This window comes from Anser brachyrhynchus (assembly GCF_964034855.1).
Source record: "Anser brachyrhynchus genome assembly, chromosome: 10".
NCBI lineage: Eukaryota > Metazoa > Chordata > Aves > Anseriformes > Anatidae > Anser > Anser brachyrhynchus.
Window position 1 is genome coordinate 13561782 of NC_137705.1, and position 22468 is coordinate 13584249.

Consider the following 22468-nt stretch of genomic DNA (forward strand, 5'->3'; position numbering starts at 1 on the left):
AACCTAAATAAAACTCAACTATTCTGTACCTTCAATACTTTGGTTATATGTAAGCAACAAATTCTATACACAATGATCAGCATTATTGATATTCTCATGTATGCATTGCAGGACTGTCAGCTTCTGATTTAATGTTGTCCTTTCAGTTGTGTCACAAGAATAGCTCACATGCTTTTCTCCAATAATCATGTGCTTTGCTCACAATTTTTTTTTCCTATAAAGCATTTTAATTACATGATGAAGTCCTACCTGATCTGCTTGCCTTCTCGAACATCATACAAAGAAAAAAAGACATCTGTGTCTTCTCCAATTGTATTATAGGTGAAGCTCTTTAGACTGAGGAAGAAGTGATGAGGCACTGGCATACGACAAGCTTCTCCATGACGCTGACGAATTGTATCCACCTGATTAAAAACAATGAAAGTGATTTTACTTTGTCACAAATAAAGGAGATATGAATGACTTAATTTCAACTTAAACTTTGCTTTCCTTTCTCCATCAAGTAAAAGCTTAATTTCAAATACATCCCATCTTGGACCAGGAGAGGTTTATGTTGGGTATCAGGAGAAATTTCTTTACTGACAGGGTTGTATGGCATTGGAATCTGCTGCCCAGGAAAATGGTTGCGTCACCATCCCTGGAGGTCTTCAAGAAGCATATAGATGTAGAACTTGGTAGTATGGTTTAGTGGTGGAATTTAGTACTAGATTAAAGGTTGGAGTAGGTGATCTTAGAGCTCTTTTCCAACCTGAAGGAGTCAATGATTCTATGACAAATGACAAGGTTTTTCTTCCTCTTTTTTTCCCCCACTTTTAATTTGAACAGCTGAGAAGCCATGAAATCAAGTAAAAAACGTACTGTTTATAAAATTGAAGTGTATTTTTTTCAAGTAAACCAAATCAACCCTGCTTCTCAAGTATTGTCTTGACTTTGGTACGACAAATGAGCTCTAGTAAGACAGTGTTATGGTAATTCTTGATGATGTCCTTTTTCAGTAGATGGACTTCTACTCAATTTTTTAAGAATAACTTTTATGTTATTTCTTTTTAGCAGCTGTAATTCATTTATGGTTATCATTTAGAACAAGGCCTTAGAGGCTAATAGCCCTGCAGATATAACAAAAAAATCTCATTGTTAGTAGATATTGGTTGATAACATGAGCAACCAGTAAAGTCAAATAGCAGAAAGCTTTTTATTTTTGACTCAGTATATCAAGACATATTTACAACAGTGAAAACTGGGGTGGAGAAAAAGGAGTATTAACTAGAAATAATTATTTTTTACTTCTGGTACCACTTTATCGATTGTATGCTGATTTTAATAAATGGGTTGCATGAATAACCTAAGTTCACTGGGCTAGTCTCCTCTGAATGTGCTAGATAGGTAGATGCTAACAAAGAAAATCTTAATATTTTCATACTTTCCACCCAAATCTGTACTAGCTTTCACAATACAGCTTAAAATGAATTTTGTTCTGGATTTTGAATTAAATCCAAGTAAATCCTCATCCTTTAAAGACTGGTACCTGTGGAAGCACAGTTCTCTAGTAAAGATTAGACCCAGATTCCAAGACCAATAAAGGATTACATTACTACAGAAAGGATACGTGAAATAAAAGCCTCCTAAGCTATGTGTTAGCAGGTAGAAAGACGACTCACGTGGGCAGACAGAGGCTTGCGATCTCAACTGAGAACTTTTTCTATTCAGAACACTCAGAACTGAGGAAAAGAGGCCTACGCGGAAGTCGAAGAAGGAGCTTAAGTTAATTATTCTGGAGGATCTTTTGATGAACTTGGGTAGTGACTTAACCAATAATCACCATCCTACCTTTATATACAGATACATTATCAAAGACTTAAAGAGAACAAAGCTTCTTATATAGGTGGTGTTTACCTGTGACGTGCTCTGCTGGACACTGTGTCTACTTGACAAATGCTGTGGAGATACAGAAGAGTAAAATTTAAGCCTTTTTGAGAGTAAGAAATATTTACATCTGTGTAGCATTAAACTGTATTTTAAAAATATGATCATTCAAGCTTATTACCAACTCTTCACTGTCTTTTTTCCCTCCACAATGTATCATTACTCACAAGACCACTAGGTTTCCTAGTGGCTTTCAATTAAGCCATTTGTTAGACTAATAGATTTTACAGGTGATATTTACCTTAGTTTTGATTACAAATGGCTGCACGAGCTAGACAGAACTTCCAACATTCTAAAAGCATTTTTTTTTAAGAAGTCCATCACCATATACTCCATAGTTTATGTATTCTCCTTCTAAATAAGGGGATACCTAAGTCCTCAACCATCAGTATGCTGGTGCATGAAAAGCTGCATTTGTTTAAAAACAAAAACAACTGACATCTAGACAGAAAGATGATTAAAAAACCACACGTTTGCTCAGATCTGGAAATGAGATCCTGATATATAGTTAAAAACATTTCTACAATTTCAGCTGTCCAACACCTATACGGAAGCGTCAGTATAGAGAGCTACATCTCCAGTGGAACTCAGAGGATGATCCTGTATTTAAAGCCCTTCATACTTGTCCTGGTTTCAGCTAGGATAGAGTTAATTTTCCTCCTAGTAGCTGGTAGGGTGATATGTTTTGGATTAGGATGGGAAGAGTGTTGATAACACACTGATATTTTAATTGTTGCAGAGCAGCGATATTTATTTTAAGGGCCAAGCAATATTTGTAACTGAAATAAGTCAAGGACTTTTCAGCTTCTTGCTCTGTCCTGCCAGCGAGCAGGCTGGGGGTGCAGTAGGAGCTGGGAGGGGACAGACCCAGGACAGCTGACCCAAACTGGCCAAAGGGGTATTCCATACCATCTGACGTCATGCTGAACAATATACAGGGGTGGCTGGCCTGGGTGGGGGGGCCGGCTGCTCGGGGATAGGCTAGGCATCAGTCAGCGGGTGGTGAGCAATTGCATTGTGCATCACTTGTTTCGTACACATTATTATTAGTAGTACTATTATCATCATCATTATTATTATTATTATTATTTTCTGTCTTAATAAACTGTCTCTATCTCAACCCACAGGCTTCATTTTCCTATTTCTCTCCCCCATTCCAGAGGGGGAGGGGGGAGGGTGAGCGAATGGCTGTGTGGTGGCTTAGCTGCCGGCCGGGTTAAACCACACCAATACTAAAAGGAAATGTTATAATCAGAAAATGGACTGCAAGTCTTACTGAACCCATTTAATCTCCAAATGGAGCTTTAAACACTAATCCAAATTAAAAAGGTTTCTGAGCGCTTTAAAAAGCGCATCATTAGTGATTCCGCCATGCCTGCCCATGCATATTCATCTTAACATTAACATTAACTGAAATATTAACACTACCACACATTAATACATATTCCTTTCATTCTCCGCTATCTCTATTACATGCCCAACATCTTATTCTGGAAAAAGATACACGCTATCTAGTAGGAGCTGCATGATCTGTTGATAACCTCATAGCTTTAAGAGAAGAAAGTAAAAGATATTCCACAACATGTATTCATCAACACTTTTTCCAAACTGTTCCCCACAGAAGAAAAATATAATTTGCTATCACAAAAGATTATCTCCATAATGAGATTAAATCAAGACGATGGAAAGTTAAATGGCCTATTTTGACTTCTGTTTACATGCACAGTTGTAAAAACGCCCTCTTTCACACTGCCAACAGAAGAAACAATCTCTAGCTCCATTGCCTGTCTCTCTACTGCAGCATCTTCAGAATGTTAAAGCCCTCTTAGATTAGCTGGCTGGGTTGCCTATTTAATCTTTGTCACCTGTGACCATTCAGAAGCACTTGGCATAGAAAAGATCAGTTACTTAAACTGCTCAAGGTATCCTGGTTTCTGTACGATTACTACACAGCCGCTTAGTTTCACGTACCCTTTCCCAAAGTGCATGCGTTGGAAGCCAGTTCTGGGCACATGAAACAGAAGGTGACTGAAAACAGCCAACAAGGATTTGTCAAAGTTAAATCATGCTTGATCAACCTAATTGCTTTCTGTGGTAAAATGACTAGATCTCTGGATGATAGAAGACTAGTGGATGATGTCTACCTTAACCTTAGCAAGGCCTTCAATACAGCCTTCTGCAGCATCCTTGTACCCAAGTTGTGAAGTTACACCTGGCTGGTCTAAGCGTATCAGTAAAAACAAAAACCAACACATTTGGATTGTCAGGAGTCCATCTTAAGACCTACCTGATCTAATAAATTCACAGATGACACTAGACTGAGGGAAGTAATCAATGTATTCAAGGAGGCTACCTTTGTTCAGAGGGACCTAGGCAATCCAGAGGAATTAGCTAATAGGAACCTCATGAAATTCAGCAAGGACAAATGCAAAGTCTTGCACCTGGACAGACTAATAGTTCTGTGGTATAGGCTGGGAATTGACTGGCAGGGTTCTGTTTAACAGCAAGCTTAATGTAAGTTGGAAGAGCACTCGGGCAGCAAGCAAGATTCATCCCCCCCCCCCCCCATTTAACCAAATTATTGACAACCATTCTTCACTTTTTATTTTTTCCAATGGGGTTTTACTAATTAGCTTTGTGCTTACTTTACAGAAATTTCATCTAGAACTAAAGATCTTAGGAGAATTTCAATTAAAACCAAAGATTTTTCTATATGAAAATCTAACAGTGGCATCAGCTGCTCTTCCTCTACCCACTGGATTTCTGTTCTGGAAATACATTGGAACATCTTAACATTGCTTATTCTGAACAAGTTCACATTTACTATTACTTACCTCCTTGTTGGAAATAGTTGGGATTTTTTGATTTCGTTCCACTTATCTACCAAAATACTGGTTTTCTATTGTTGTGCTTCCTCCTTCCTTCCCTAATGATTCTTGAAAAGTAAATCCCATCACAACCATGTCAGCCTCAAACTGCTTTCTAACTTCATAACCAACTTCTTAAGAGCTGGCTTAGAATCAAACATATACAAACCTGTCCTCTGCTTCACTGAATAAACAAAGAAATCACTGAGAGGTTTTAGGAACTTCCTCCAGTCTGTGTTCGGTTAGCTTCCTTTTCTAGTAAAGACCTGAGCAACTGAAGCCTCTATTTTCAAGTTTTACAACTACTCACTTTTACCAAACTCATTTTCAGAGTAAAGCATAACCAATTATGATGTGATGGCAGCATATTAATTTTGAACTTGTCTTTTTAATTAGGAACTCTGGTAATTTTTTTTTTAAGATAGTTGAGAGAAATCGTTAAACCTATCAGTAACACAGCCAGTAGTTGTGCTTTTCATGCAACTCCTAAATTCTCCCTGAACACATGTACACAAATCAATACATCTATAGAAAAGCAAAACATACTTAATGGCCAGGTTTGAACATTTCTGATTCTTCAAAATACCTCCAGACATTTGTCTTGTAACTCCTTTTACTAAAAAGTACTGTCCAAGGGTTACTGACGTTCTGCTGGACTTGTGTTGCTTAATGAATGACAGCTTCAATCTACTGGCAAATCCAGCACTGAGCTTTGGGGCAGAATTCTGACACCGTATTATCTCACCATTTCAAAAGTACTGTAAATTAAAAAATGAAAGTAAGAAAAAAGGTTTTTGGTTGTATTAGTTAAAATCACAAATATCGTCATAAGTAATGAATGATTTGGTTTCTTTCAAGAATAAAGACAATTTCTGACTGCTTGTCCTGAAGCCACTAACATTTGGCTTCATAATGATTAATCTGGAGAAGCTGGATATACAAGGCCTCAGAACACAACAGTTCTGACAAAGAGATGAAGAGTACGACCCTCACACAGTAGTCACAAATACGTATAGCAAAGTAAAATGGGAGTTAAAAAAGAAGCACAAAATTTTTAAATTGAAAATTTTACCAGGGGAAGTAATGCTGAGCCTAATGACTCTGTATAAAATGCTTCAATTTCTTCTCACAGATGGGAAAGCCTAGGGTTACTTCATCTATTTTTCTGCTAATATGAGACTATTTTCTATGGTACATTTAACATTCTACAATTCTGCAAATATGGAAAAGTAATTGGGCTCTCATGACTATTCCCACAAGATTATTCTGAAATGTAAAACCTCATTGCTGATTTGATAATCCATTAAGTATTTTGCTGGGAGTACAGAGAATTCTCTCTATGGGTTAAAAAAAATCTTAAATCGCTACAAAATTTAAGTTAGGCAAATACTAAGTTCTCAGATGTTTTGGTTCCTGAAATTGCCTTCTATGTACTAGATGTGATTAGACAGCACTGTCTTCCTGAATCTACAAACTAAAGCAATAGTGAAGTGTGAACCAACTAATGGTCATGCTCTAAATACCAGCACAGATCTGAGCAGAAAACTGCCATGGACATTTTGTTCAGGACTAAGATGTAGATGCAATCAGACAACTCTGACAATTAAACATTTGCTATTTGCTGTACTACAAGTATTCAGAATAAAAACAAAAACAACACAACACCTTCAGAAAGAAGCACAGAGTAAGAAAGTAATCCCATTAGCAACTTAACTTGTATTCTTTGAGTCATTACCAATTTAATTTTGTACTGATAGTTATTTCTGTACTCTATGTGAAGGAAAATTCTCCTGTAATAGCACCAAACCCTCCTCAGTCTATGGCAAATCAGGAACAAACTTATAAATCAGTACTGTAGAGTGCTGTACTTTGTTGTCGTTGTTTTGTTTTCTCTTACGTAGCACAATTTTTATTTCTTTCCATGAAAACCGTTGTAATATGGTATAAATAATACAAAACAACATTTCTACTAAAATGCAACAGATATGGTTTCTAAAGGACACTGCCACACAACACAGATGGCCTTAATGTTCAAGAATTAGTTCTGCTTTATGTAACTTATTCAAGTCTCCTTCCATCTTCTGTGAGCTCAAAAATCTTTGAAACGGGGCCAAGATGTTTATTATTTATGCACATCCTAGAAGCAGATTTTTCTTTTTATCCACATCTGCAGACTCTCCTGAAAGAATCAGATAGTGGCTCATGGACTTTCTAGACTCACGCAACTTCTGATGAACTGCAGGCTCAGGAAGTTTTAATCAACGAAAGTAGGTTGACTAACACTAGATCTTACAGTAAGGAACATTTTTATCTCTACCAGCAAGTTAATAACTGTTGTTTGAATTAACAATCATGTAACCCAACAGCAGCCTGTTAAAACTTCTTCATTGTATGTCAATAAAACTTGCAGGGTAATTTGCCTGGTTCATGGCACTTTCAAATGAACAGACATCTGCAAGCTATTACGACAGTTCTACTACGAAGCTTCCTTCTATTTCCCACCGGACAGAATTCAACAGTATAAATGGAAAAGGCAGGTATTATATGGCAAATAGCAGATTATCTTGTATAATGTCTACAAAATACATGTGGGAAGCAGAGGTCTAGAAAATCTGACCTTTGAAGGAAAATAAAAATAAATGGAGTTGTCTTGCCTGAGGAAGAGAAGACCAAATGGGACAACAGTATTCAAGTACATAAAGTGTGGTGCAAACAGGCAGGGAGTAATCTTTCACTGTGGACACAACAGGAAGATGTGAAGCTTATACTTCAACAACAACAAAAGTATGTATTTTCTTTTCACTATTAATAAAATTACCAAATTGCAAAGACTGCCTGTAGTAGACTGTGGATTCTCAGTCACAGGAGATTTTTAGAAACAGAAGAAATTGTCACAACTGACAGAGACTGTTGATCCTGACATTATGTGGAAGAATGGACTGGATGACCTTTTAAGATTTTCCAGACCTATTTTTCTTAAATTATATGAATAGTGAAAAAATATTATTGCTACTTCATTTAATGCTAATACATTGATTTTAGCAACAAAGATCAAAGTTTAAAATTATTTCCATTATCTGTCTGATGGATATGTCTTTTTATGACTTCTTTTGCTACTTCTGAAAAAATATATTTAAGGAAAAAAAAGTAGAAAGAAACAACATTCAAAGTTAGTTTCTCTATTTTTCATACCAGGTTATTTTGTAAATTGCATTTAAATTGTATATAGCATGCCACTTCCAAAACAAAGTTGGTTCATTCTTCCTAAAACGCACTCAGGGTACTTGAGACACTGACTATCCTCATGGTAAGGGTGTAGATGAAAAACATGGAAAAAAAGCCTAAGGAAAGCTTACCACGCTATTGTAATCAAGACATAATATGTAAGACAAAAGAGTTTTTTCCTCTTCTTTCCCTCCCAAAGTGAAAATTCACAGGAATCTCTAATGGATTTCTTACCATTTTATAAAGATCTGAAACACTGATCTGATCTGAATCCACAACCTCAAAGTCCTTCCGAGGAACTAAATCTAGGCCCAAATGTCTGCAAAAGAGAAGGAAGGAACAATGGTAAGTATAATGCATTAGCGTCCACAATCACCTGCTACATATACTTACTCAAGGACAAGGAGACAAATATTGAATTGTGTTTGAATCTTTTTGCAATTGTTAATGAATAAACAGAAGCTGTCTAAATAAAAGTAAATGTAAATAAATCGAAAGACACTGAATTTGTTCCTTGTTGTTCACTGACTTCAGTGAAGCTATAGCAAGTAGTGTTACATGAGGATTTTGGCCAGTATGTTCATGCAGTATCCAGAACCTGTTAATTTTATACATGGAGATGTAGTAGGCAAGTGAAGTTAGTACTCTGATTTCTGCTGCAGTAATTAGGTAGGTTTCTTCGATACGTAATGAAAAAAAGTTCAATCAGTGACCCTATTCAAATGTGCAAATACATCCTTTGCTTTGGGAAGTTGCTTTGAATGAAAATCCTGGTGCTCATGCAACTAAACCCCCAACTTTATCAACATAGAAACATGATACATAAACATTCTTATAAATTCTTGAGCAATAGCTAGAAAAATACCAAAAGGAATTTTAATTGGTATTTGTAGTGCACACAATATTTGCACACTTCTGATTAGTCCAAACTAAAATAGGATTTCAGCTTAGATCAAATATATAAATACATTAACTATTAAAAAAAGGTCTACTAGTGCAAAAAGGATGGCTGGTTAAGAAATTCTTTTTTGCTCTATAGTTGCTCAGGCTCTGAGGCATAAAACACTCAGGTACAATAAAAAGCTATTCTAATTACACACATTAGGAGTAAAATTAAAGAAACACACAAATGAACCATTTCCCCCCTTTCATTCTTACATAACTTTGATATTTAATTTACACGTATTTTATATGAAATTTCTTAATAATCTAAAAAAAAATAAAAAAAATCAGAAGAGGTGCCCTTATGGACACTACCCTTTCACTTCTGTCACAAACTAGACAACTACAGCAAAATCCAATTTAATTTTATATTTAGAGAAACATTCTGCACTGCATTGTTCCTGATGGCAAATGAAAACTTTTATTTGAAAAACCTCTCAGGTACCACAGAATAGTTGTACGGTGCAATAAACAGAAGCCTCCAGGCAATGCAGCATCTCTTTCTGAGCAATTAACTTAAAATAACAGCAAGTAAGAGCCAGTAGTTTGTATGAACCCTTGATGCCTTTGTTGACCACTGCGCTTTTAATCATTTCCCTTAAGTTCCCAAGTCCCTATTTTTATTTTTAAAAAACTCTACTTAATCAGGCTTTAATTATGTCCCCAAACCATCATCTCTCAAAAAACACAGTTCAACCCATGTCCACTTACTGGCAAAAAGTTAGGCAGTACTATAATTGCCATTCAAATATTGTACAGACAAATGGGAAATTCTGTATTCTTAGTTCTTTAACAAAAACAATTACATTTTCAGTGGAAAAGAGAACATTTTTCCTTCTTCAATTCAATTTTCATGCCAAATAGAAATTTCTAAACTCTAGGGCTAAATTGTGAAAGTGATAATTTTATACCTTTCACACACTTTGTTTTAAGCCTAGACCAGTAGCAGAAAACTGCATCTGTAAAGCTGAAAATTACTTTCTGTTTACCAAATGAAAAAGATTAAATTGAGAACGCATTAAGTAATCCTCAACTGCAGCTGCCATTGGAGTCTACGTATAGGAAGTCCAAAAATGTAACAGAAATGGTTACAGGTCAAAATAGTAGTATGCAGAAGATCCACTTCAAAGTGTTTCAAATTAAAGCTAATGCTCATCGCATTCATTTACAGAAGCTTTCCTGAGTCTGAATATCTAAAACACCTTTAAAAGAGTATACCACTCACGTGTGTGTACACACATGCACACATTTAAAGTATATGAAGTAATTTCTCAACATATGGATGATGACAAATTCCTAATAAAGTTATCAAACACACAGAACGATGCATTACAGTTCTTATGCAGTTACAAAGCAGTGTCAGAAATTTACAGGATAAAATTGCCACATCTAATCATAGCCTGATATTGTTCTGGTCTCATAATTTCAACTCTCTAGAGAACTAAGGTCAAACTGCTTGGACTCATTACCCAACACATGACAAAGGTATTATCTTCTACTTAATAATGTTCAACACAACTGCACCAGCATCCCCGTGAAACTTATCTGATGCCCTATTTTTAGTTAAATCCTTTAACACCATGGATTTCCAGCCAGAAGATTCTCGTTCTCTAATACTATGTTAATCCTGTGCAATACCTCCTCCCAGCAGATAAAGGTATTTTTTCCTTTACTACTAATACTGTCTAAGTTGAAGTTCAGGTTTACACATTTTATTTGTATCATTTTTTTTTTATTTTTTATTTTTTGTCCACAGAGGACTGACAATGTTTGCAATGACAATGACAGTTAGTGGCCCACTTTCACCCTCTATTATCAAGTACTTGAGAATACAAGACTACCAGCTGCCAAGAATTTTTTCTGCAAAACACAGCATGCATAAAAACTAGATAATGTGCTATTTTGTCTATTTGACAGTTCCTCTCTCCACAACATTTCTTTTACAAGCAAATTCTTCTGCTTTTTTTTTTATTCTGCCTTAACACTCTACTGACTTTAACAAATATTTCCCAAGTACACCTACAAAAAATTCCCAAGCCTGTCAACTATCTTTTGGTACCATATGTCTAGGACAAGTCCTGCTGACATGCAGATATTCCTTCTCTTCCATGCAGCAATCTTTAAAACTTAAGATTTAATTTTACTTTCTCTGGGAGAAAATAAATAAATAAATATACCACCTGAATAAATCTCCTGGTACTTTTCTCTCAAGTAATGCCAAGACAAACTGATAGAAAAAAATGCTACCTGATGTAAGACTGAATGAACTAAACGTAAGACTGAAAGGGATGAACACACAACTCCACTTCAGGTTGACTGTGTTTCTACAAAAAATCACCTTGGTTTTAACGGCAGCTTCAAAGAACGATCTTAATTTATAATGCTTTCATATACTATAAATATGAATACTAGATGATTTTGAATTCATTAAACCACAAGTCCTAGCAAATGTTCCTTCAAGATCCTTGCAGAAATGACTGTCATTTCACTGAAATACATTTTTAGGAGGCACATCCAGTCTTGAAGAAAAGATTGGGAGAATTTATCACTTTCTGAGAGTGTTCAAGATCTACTCCCCTTTGCTCCAAAAGATTTGCATTTTACCCTGACTCTGGCTTTAATTTTGCAGCCACAAATTTTCATTGTATCCCTTCTCTGACTATGGCAAGGCCTCATTTAATATCATTCATACTTCTCTTATGCCAATTTATAAAGGGGGTGAATGGTAATGATTCCAGCAGCTATTCACATAAACTACATGCAGACTTTAAACACAACTTTGATGGAAATACAATAGAAACATTAACAGAAAATGAAATACATGAAAAACATGTTTGTAAAAATTGAACTGTACTAATACAACTTGATACTTTGATAGAATTATTTTGTACATAAACTGCAAGACTCTAAGTTTTGAAGAAATTAGTGAAGAATTGATGTAATGTTACACAGGAAATTATTTTTAAAATGAAGTTGATGAGGAGTAGTAGAAAGTAAGCAATCTTAGTAAGGAACTGATTAACAGAAATGACAGCAAATACTTCTGATCATGGAAGCATCAGGCTACAGAGTGAGGGTATTAAGGTTTTCCTCCATGGCTGACATCCAAGAGAGTTCCAGAGGAAAAAAACAAACAAACAAAAAACATATTCAGAAGAAATGAGAGCTATTATTTCTGCAACCTTCTTAAAGGCATTTCGTTATGGTTGTTTACATTGTTCACTCCTACTTTGATCATCTTCAGTGAAACAACAACAATTACTATAATACATGACAACTACAATAGTAAGAATTTATTTAAATCTCACAGGGATTTCAAGATATTGTGACCTCGTGTATACATTCAATACATACCTTCAGATACATTTTACAAATTTTAAGCTAATTGTTGCAACGCTAATTGGGAAGTCATTATTTTTTTTTTAATATGAAGAAAACTATAACAAGGTGGCAATCAAACTCCAAAAACAAGTTTCTAAGGATGCAAACACTGAAACTCAGGACTTTTTGAGAGCTTTCAGACTATGGATTACTTCAATGGATCACACTATTCCCTCTAAAGTGCTTCAAATTTTAGTGTTAAGTAGGTACTAACACTGCAACTGCCACTGGCTTGCCCATGACATTTTTGAGGTAAAAGACAAACCACAGAATTAAAAGTGTTTCATTTTACTAATGATGTAAAAAATATATATATTCAATCTTTTTTTTTTCTGGTTTTCTTCTTAATCATTCATTTGTAACTTTCGGCTACCTATGGATCTTTCAGTGCAAAATTTATGGCAGCTTATCGTTATATTTGGAAGATTTCTTTCAGTGCAATGACTTCAATAACATTTCACGTAAGAAAGAATAACCTTTGGCTAAAAAGTAACACAAGCCTACCAACTCATCTTGCTTATGTCTTATCTGTCCAAAAGTTTTGGTGGCTCCTCCTTCCCTACTCTGTTTCTGAGCCTTAACATGGAGTATCCCAGATTTGTAGGGAAGCAAGTATTTTTGCTCAGTATAAAAGTGAAAGTGACTGTGGTCAGACGCTTGGATGCTTTCTGTTAATCTCCTGACAGGTATTATATTAATCTGAAAGAATAAATCTTGAAGACAATTTTAAATGACCTCTGATTTTTAAGTTGAATTACTTTGAAGAATCTTCATCTGCCTTTTTGGTAAATAAAGCATTCACACACTGCTGCAATTAATTTTGTGCACTGGAGCAGAAGCAGAGCATTCCCATTTCAAACAGAAGCTCTGTGAGGCAAATTCCTTTATTTTTGATGTATGTCTCTAGAATGACAAAGATTTTTGTTAGGAAATAAGTTTAATTCTGATTTGGAACAAGTGCATTCAAACAGTGCTGGGGCACATAGCAGATATGCAAATCAGAGTATCAACGGTCCTCTCTTGTGAATTCTAGAGCACATCTGCAGGTAGCCTTTCCTATTGGAGATGTCGTTTCACAAGTTCTAAAGCACTAAGCATTAGTAAAAGTTGAAAAACTCAACCATTTAAAAAAAAAAAAGGAATATTTCAAAGTCAAGTTTTGATTTCACTTGTAACTTGACTTAAATTGAGATGAACTGCAGATTTCAGCTTTATAACATGATCACTGCAGACTTCCAGCTATATATTTCATATAAATAGTTTCCTGATATACAAATTTTTCCTTGTTATTTATAGACTACAGGAAATTTCTAATAGCATTTCAGACTTCAATAGGTCAATGTCCATACAAATTATTTCAGAGTGAAATGTGTTTGTTTTTTTTTTTTAACGTATTTGTAATGTTCTGTATAAAATCTAGCAAGATATGCAGGCAAACAATACTGTATGAGACTTTAACTGCACAAAAAAACAAACAAAGATGCTCAAAACTGAAAGTCTAAAAATACTAAGATGCTGATCTGAAGGTATTCTTTTAAATGTGAAATACAAAAGCTCTATTGCAGTAATACCAGCCACTGCATGAATACACAAGTAACCTAACCATGGATAACTAGCAGAGATAATAAAGCATCATAAAAAAGATTAATCCAGTATCATACTTTTGTAACGAGGAGAAAAAAAATGTGTAAGCAACAAAAAAATAAAATTGTTACAGTTTGTAGAAATTAGTATTGCATTATAAGAATGACTAGCAACAATACAAAAGGTTAGCAGCAATAATTTTAAATTATATCCCTACATTCTTAATAGACCAAACTACAGAGCAAACGTTCTTAATATTTTAGGCTAAACATACAAAATTAAACAAAGAAGAAATTCCCCATGGAGTTATGAAAACAGCCCAAAGGAGTTCTCCCACAAAAAACTACACGCACACACAAAACAACAACAACAAACACCCACCCTGTAACTACTAATCCGGGGCATATATTTTTTCTTTGATTTCTGCCAACTCCCACAAGAACACACGAGATGACTACCAGAACCACTGCCAGGTTATTTAAAGGAAAACAATACTAGCTCAAAAAAACAGAAAAGAAAACCTCCAAACTGGTGGAGACAAATGTGAATTTCATGTTTGTATCACTCCATCCCAAATAATGCAATGCATTAATGATCAAGGTCGAGATAAAAATAGCTTTACCCTAAATGATACGTGCTACATAGTACATATGCACATCTAAGTAACTTGGTTGGGGAATGTCTTCCATTAAATTATACTACCTTAAGCAATTACATACCTACTCAAACTGCATGTATTTAAGTTTCTCAGTTAATATTAATGCATATTAGTAATGGCTTTTTTCATTTATTTGCAAATCTCAAATATGAAAGAAGAATTTTGTCATTACTATGTGAACATGCATATGAAAACCATTGTTTTCAACAGATTAAGAAATGTGGTCATGAATTTCATGATAAAACTGAGGGGAGATACAAGAAAGTGATATTGCAGAAAGACCGCCCAAACTCCCATTTAAATATTGCATAGTGTACGGGGATAGTTAAATATCTTTTCAGTCGTATGCCTTTTTATGTAATTCCTTTATTGAGACCCTCTTCTGTTTCAGAATCCATCTCTGATATTACGTACCTTTTTCTTTAGGGAGAATAATACCGGTTCTTACATAGTAAGGAGCACTTTTTTTCCCCTAAATAAGCATTCTGAGCAAATGAATTTAATCATGAACATATTTATATTTATTGATTTAACTGATGCTTTTCCACAGTTGTCATGCATTAGATTTTTTATACTTTTAATGTAATTTGAATTTCATGATTTTACATTTAGTGTATTGAAAAAAAAACTTTCTATAGTCACCAAGTTGAGCAGCTTATTCTCTTCATTGCTGTCCACTCTCCTCATTTTTTATTCTTACAATTTTTTTGCTACTTGCTGTTACTAATTTAAATACACTCTTTGAGAAAAAACGTTTTATGTAACTTTGAGAAAAAAGTGTTTTACATAATATTCAAACATGGTTTCTTAGATCCCACTTATTCTGGTGGGAATGACAATGGAAGGTCATGATCTATAAGACCAAGCTGCAGAACAATGACTTGATGACATCTATTAGCTAATGTCCTTCAGAGCTCTCTTTCCATGGGGGAGATATGAAATGTAGGGTGGGGGCTAGCTAAAGTTTCATGACTGTGTTTAAGTATATCTCTTGGAGGAAGACCTGAAGTAGGTGACTAAGGAATGAAGTCACTAAAGAGGTATGTTAGTGACAAATACGTGCCTTTCTTCCTCAGCTATGGAGTTACAGAACTGCCTCCTGCCCCACCCTGTATTTTAACTAGCACTAATCCTACTCCTGGATGAAAAACAGTGGCTGTATGCCTGAGGGTGATACTTTGTTTGAAAAGGTCATATGCATATCAAGCAAAACTTACCTGTCTGATACACTTTATGTAAGAACAAAAACAATTCTGCTGAAGGGCTAGTTTTTGTTTAATGGTAGCTTATTACCATTTCACTTTCTATCTGAATTGCAGTTTTCATTGACTCTTTAAAAACATTCTCCACAAAATCACAGTGAAATTGACCAAGCAGTCTAAACATTTGAGAAATGTCATCAATAGCCAAATACATAGATTATATCAAAAATCTACATTATCACAGCCTCAGTTCCAGTGTCGTTGTTGCCAGTGAGATTCTATAGTAATTGCACCAACCATTAAAATACTTCAATAAAAAAATGTGTTTTTTTTTTTTTTCTATCTATGAACACATCTTCCCAGGCATAACAATCACCTCACTGAAACAAATAAAGTAAATTTACCTGAACCTTTTAAAAGTGCAGCCTTAGAGAGAATCTACTAATAAGCATATTGGTCATTTGATAGTAGTAGTAGTAGACCTATGCAGTAAACTCACTGTAAAAAGTTGGCTTCCAAATAAGCAAATGTTCTACCTATTTACAAATATTACTGAAAACATTATTATTTTTTTAAATAAAAGCTATTTAAAGTAATTAGAACAAACAGTACCCAGCTGGTACCTGTACTTACTCATTGCCCCAGTCCAGCCTCACTGTGAGGTGTCTCTTGACCTCTCGCACCTGATCCTGTGTCAAGTGACCTGACAGCAGCTGTCTACGTAGGTCAATGAGTTCATTCATCACATGGCGCAGTTTGTAGAAAAGATCTACCTTATGTTTCTGTAAAGGCATATTTTTGGGAGGGGAAGAGAAAGAATGAGAAAGGAAAAAAAGAAAGAAAATGAAAGAAAAAGATTAAATTTGGAAGGAGAAAAATGGGAAAGGGGGGAAGAAGAATGGGGGAGAAGAAACCGGGAAGACAGGGAGGAGACAAGACAGGGATAGAAAGATTTATCAGTTTGGAAAGAGAAAGAGCAAGAGGGGGAGTGAGGGCAGAGAGCAAGGAACAGAGGAAAGAGAAAGAGAGAGATTAATAAGTTACCAATTTTTCATTTAATTACCCTAGAGGAACATTAATCCAGTTTGTACAAGCTTTAAAATATTTATATCAAAAAGCAGAGTTAAGTGATGCTATTTAAAATGAATAGCTTTTCATTGCTAAATTTTGAGCTCAATCTGCTAAGAAGTCCATTTTCTGATAGACCCTAATGTCACAGCTAAAATGATTCGTTATGTGCAGCAGGGATCACTTATTCCAACTACACAATAAATTCAAAGTTTTAGCCTTAAAGTAACAGAGAGGGGAAAATAGACTGCATTAAGTCAGAAGCTAATGTAGTGCTCTGAACAGTTAACAATGTTTTATCACTTTGGAAAAGTACTTTTAATATTTTAAATATTCTACTTAACTGAAAATTACACGGGTATCTATGATAGGAGGTGGTGGTGAAATTAATATTAATTATCTGCACTCTGAAAGGGACTAGAACAATAATAAAATCTACCTGCAAAACTACTTTCAAGGAGAAAAGTTTTATAACGTAAAAAAAAATTAAAACCACACCCACTACCAGCAAAAATATTCAAAGCAACTAACCCTGCAATCATTGCCAACAGAAGCAGCATTCCTCCAACATGTGGAAAAAAACAGAATTGGAAATGTTTGTTCTCCCCTGCAGGAAATAACTACATGGGAAGAACCCCCCAGAAGGCAACTCTGAAGCTAACAAAGACTGCTTACAAGCACCCATAAGATAAAGAAGGGTATCCAAGCTACTCCTGTATCTTCCAGAATTCTTTTTGTGTGTGTGTGTGTCAAGAAGGCTTTTGTCTACACGGCCATACTGCATAAAATGGCCCCTGTGTAATAAATGAAGATCCTAAGGAGACAAAGAAAAGGAATAAAAAGATGATCACTACTGTGGTTGAATGCTATTTTTTGTATGCATGTTTTTGAAACAACTAAGCTCCATTCCTACCTGTATGCAAAGCTTGAAGCCTAAGAAAGCTTAAAACCTGGGGAAAACACGAACCACAAGGATTGAAACTGACACTTCGCAGGCTAGCACTGTCTCAATTGCATTTCTGATTGTAAATGAGTGTTTCATAAAAGCTCTCTAAATGAAGATAAATTCAGTTTTTCACTACTAGATCTGACAGATGAACATCCACTAAGAAAAATCTGTTTTTCTATTACAATATATTATTAGAAAAAATGTTTTTTCGTATATCTTACCAAAGACAAATCTTGCCAAAGACAAATAACAAGAAAAAAATTTCCATCTACCTGAGTTTGTTTTCCTGCAAGAATACTAGACTTGCATGAGTTACAGAAACAAAATTTCAATGCATTCAATTTTGATCAGGAGTTCAGGAGTTTATTAATTTGTTTGAACCTGATTAAACATCTGTTTTGATGAAGCAGGTTGAGCACAGACAGGATCATCTGGTGTTCTTAATCAATTTTGAGATTAAAAGATGCGCAATCTTTCAACTATGCATCAACACTGGTTCTGGTCCATCTGAAAAAAAAGTGAAATACAGACGCCAGACCCAACAGAAAGGCATCTACTTCCAGAGCTGAAAATATGAAAATATTCTAAGAAGATAGTCACGCATAGCTGATAAATGTAAATTTACTAGAATTGTGTTCAGGTTTTTTCACTAAATGTGGTGCAAAGTAAATCAAACCCAAGCTGAAGACAGTAGGTATAGAACATAAAACCAGACATTTCCTATTTACGTGAACAAAAAAGTTGCAACTTTTTCTGACACAAGACGAAAACAATGTAGTTCAGGTCTATCAAACCAGCAGATGAGCTACATACCGTCAATATACTGTCAATAAAACACTTGGCAATGAAGTAATCATGAGAATCAGTTCCAAAACCATCACATTCAGACTTCCTAAATAAACATACTGAGATGAAAAAGCTGAACCCTCACTCTTGTAATGATGGTTAAAAAAGCCAGTGAAGCTGTAGCTGGGATCTCAGGCAAACGGATATAAGGTGAATTGCAGATTCAAGACCCACAGAAGTGAAAGGAAGTACTTTCCTGAGAGAAAGGAGAGCTACAACAGAGTTGAATGTGGCTTAATTCCAGATTTGCAGATAGTAAAGACTTTGATGCAGTCAAAAAACAAAAAAAAACAACAGTTTATCATGCCCTCCTTCATACCACAAGAACCTAGTGATTAATAATCTCCATTTGGAGCCAGACACAGCTGGGTCTGGCTGGTTCTGGAGCCGCCTGCTTCTGCTCACAGAGGCCTGCAGCCCTGCTCCCAGTGCCTGGGCACGCAAGCACAGCTCCTTTATTTATTTTATTTTTAAATAACAGGTGGCAACATAAAATAAGCCCCTACTGACACACACACTGCAGGCATCTTCTCTCTGCCCCATAAGGATTCCAAAATCAGAAGCCAGCAGATAAAACTGCTTCATTCTTCAGTACAACCACCTCATTGTTTCATGCCTGCAGTGGCTTTGAAGTACTAACACTGCCTTTGTCACTTCTCTCTAAATAAATACCACATACCATGAAAATATATAAAATACTGGTGGTATATTCATGGAATCACAGAATGGGTTGGAAGGGACCCCAAAGCCCAACCACTCCCCTGCCCCCAGCCCCATCCAGCCTGGCCTTGGGCACTGCCCTTGGGCACTGCCAGGGATGGGGCAGCCACAGCTTCTCTGGGCAGCCTGGGCCTCACTGCCCTCAGCGTAAAGAATTTCTTCCTGATGTCTAATCTAAATCCACTTTCTTTTGGTTGGAAGCCATTACCCCCCGTCTTATCACCACACCCCTGACAGAAGAGTCCCTCCCCAGCCTCCCTGCAGCGCCCGTCAGGCACTGGAAGGCCGCTGTGAGGTCTCACTGGGGCCTTCTCTTCTCCAGGCTGAACAGCCCCAACTCTCTCACAGCCTCTCTTTGTGGCCAGATGACCTATTTATAGTAACTTTGTTATCATGACTTCATTTAACGCTACCCTAAAGAAGTTAGAACTCTAAGAGCCATCCCTTAAGACATCTCCTATAAAATTGCCTTGGGCTCTAACAGGGGAGAAGGTCACAAAAATTGTTTTTGTTCTAAGAGCAAGAATAGATGTTTCCCAGGCTCCTTCTTATGGATTTCAGTATCTTAGATATTAAAGCCTGGAAGCATCATAAGCACATGAAAGCAAACAGTAAACCTCAAAATAATACAAAATGCATGCCTTTCCAGTTTTGTCTGGATTTTTTAATTAAGCAAATTATTTCATATTAAAGCTCTTGTGCTACAGATTTGTGCTGCATTTACAGTTTAATCTTATACAAAGTCTTTAATGTTATTACCATGCAAACCTTAAAACACTACAAACTTTACAAGAAACAGTTTAATAGAACTATCACAATATTTGCAAATATCATACAACATCTCTTAAGACTTCTTGTCCAAAACAAATAATTTGTTTCAAATCATTCACATTAGTATCAAACAATTACAAGGATGTATTTTACTTCAGATACTGTTCTTCTAGAGGACTACAGAAGGATAAGAACTGTCAGAATTTGACAGAGGCGTTTGACTCGGTGTCTAAAACCTCTTTTTTTTAAAGTTTGTATTTCTAGTATAAAGCAGACAAAGTTGTTGCTGATTAGAGGATATTTGGCCTTGCTATACGTTTATCCAAACTGCACCATGAAACTTGGCCTGTCACATGTTTCTGTGAGGAGTATGAAACTATTTAATGACTATATATTTAAGGTTTGGGGGTTTGGGATTTTTTTTTTTTTTGACATTTTATGTGAACAGAGGAAGACTGTCTCCTATTTCAAGACACTGCAGCACAAGGAAACAAATATACAAAAGATAACGGGGAATAAAATAGATCATCAAAATACAGCGTACCTTATTTATACAAATACCAATTATCCCAGCTACCTCTCTGCTTAGTAATTATTAGTTGTCTCATTCAGAGAGATGACAGATGAGGTGCCTCTTGCTGAATAAAGTTCAGACTTCACAGGTTAACACAAACAGGATATCTCAGGTATGAAGTAAAACTTATGTGGATAATACAATTATTATGCAGTTATCAAGCCTGGCACCCACAGGAAAGCAAAGGAATTTGAGAACATAGTTTACGTGAATATTAAAAAGGAGAGCTGTGAAGATGGTGCAGGCCAATACCAACATGCAGTGGAAAAAAAAGACAAGCACAAACTTAGCTAGGCCAGCTGTGTCCCTAAAATATTCTAGTTTTATTTCTGAGGAGCAGAGTGAAAGATTCCCCAAATTCTAAATAAAAATATTTTAGACAAGAATAGCCCTAGCCAGAATCACTGAAAATTTTTTAAACACCAAATCCTAAAAATTTGGCAAACATGATGAGGAAGCTGTTCGAAACATGTTGAGAACACAGATATTTTTGACAAGTCAATTATTTTAAAAATGTGCAGTTCTGTGAGGACTACAACATCTATCTTCCACAGATCAGTTGCTTGTGGCTGGCAGGTTTTGGTGTCTTAACAAAAATTGTAGGAACTTTGTTTCTGCTATAAATTTAGCTGAAGTCGGGCAACAAAGCCTAGTGTTATGAAGGAGAAATCCTGGCAGACAACATGAACAAAAACTTCCCTGTGGGAATCTAGGTTAGATTTCCATTATAATACAGGACATGAATGATACTGTCTGGATTTCTGTTACTGAAAGTAAAAAACCCTGGATGGGAATGTCTCCACATGATTCTACAATACAACCAAACTTGACATAGTTTTATAGAAAAAAATATCCATACTTCTAGAGAGGAAGGTAAACAAAAGTGACAGAAGGCATAGTTCCAAACTGAATGCACAAAATCTAATAAGGAACGGCAAGAAACAAGTATTAAGAAACGGTAAACAACACGGAACGATAAACAGATGAGGTGAGGATCTAAAGACAGGGCAGAAACATTTTTGTGTTTCTTCCTCTATTCCCACCACAGACATAGGGAATTCTCCAAGGCCAGAATCTAGCTACTAGACTAGACAGACTTTTGTCACGTTTCCATACAACCAGTCTTACAGTTTTATGTAAAAGTAACTCTAGGTTAGAAGATAAAGACAGAGCTATTAATGAATAAAGGAGAGAAGATACAGAGTCTTCTCTAATTTTAGGCTCTTTACAAGCATAACAAAACCACCTGGAAAATTTTGAAAATTATTGACTCAAGCCCACATATTTAAGTATGACTCGTGATGAATTAAATGGCCATACATATAAATGTGTGCCTAAACATTGAGTCCTGTTTTATTGTAGAACTAAAACATACCTTAAAAACCATTAAAAATACAGAAAATTAATAATAAGCAAAAATAAACTAACCTATAACTTCTCTCCATTAAAACTACCAAGTACTTTTCTAAAGGGTTGCATGGAGCCATCCTGGAGTTTTCACAAGAGTCTGTGGTTGAGCTGATGCTTCCTAAATGGCATATGACTAAACATTCAACAAACAACATTAATTTTCTCAAACAAGAAACAGATTGAGAAAGGAGGGCACCTCAGGATAGAAGAATGAAAATAAACCAGAACAGAAGTTCTCTATTAGTTAATAAGGATGCATTAACATGAATCACATTTATTCTCTCCTATGAATATTCATAGCCCCTAGCTTCAAACATAAATTTTCCCTAAGATAAATCTGGTTTAAAT

General features: G+C 35.6%; 1 protein-coding gene across 20 annotated transcripts in view; it reads right to left on the bottom strand.

Annotated features, from left to right (window-relative positions):
* Window positions 1–22468, bottom strand: part of DOCK3 (dedicator of cytokinesis 3) — a 223989-nt gene that overhangs the window by 134534 nt on the left and 66987 nt on the right. For 19 of the 20 annotated variants that reach the window (XM_080606288.1, XM_080606289.1, XM_080606295.1 and 16 more), the window contains 4 exons: window positions 16416–16564; window positions 8250–8334; window positions 1894–1935; window positions 250–404 (listed from right to left, as the gene is read on the bottom strand). In XM_080606288.1, the coding sequence (XP_080462414.1) occupies window positions 250–404; window positions 1894–1935; window positions 8250–8334; window positions 16416–16564 (431 nt within the window). The remainder of the gene's footprint in view (window positions 1–249; window positions 405–1893; window positions 1936–8249; window positions 8335–16415; window positions 16565–22468) is intronic. The other variant, XM_080606291.1, reaches the window with a different exon arrangement.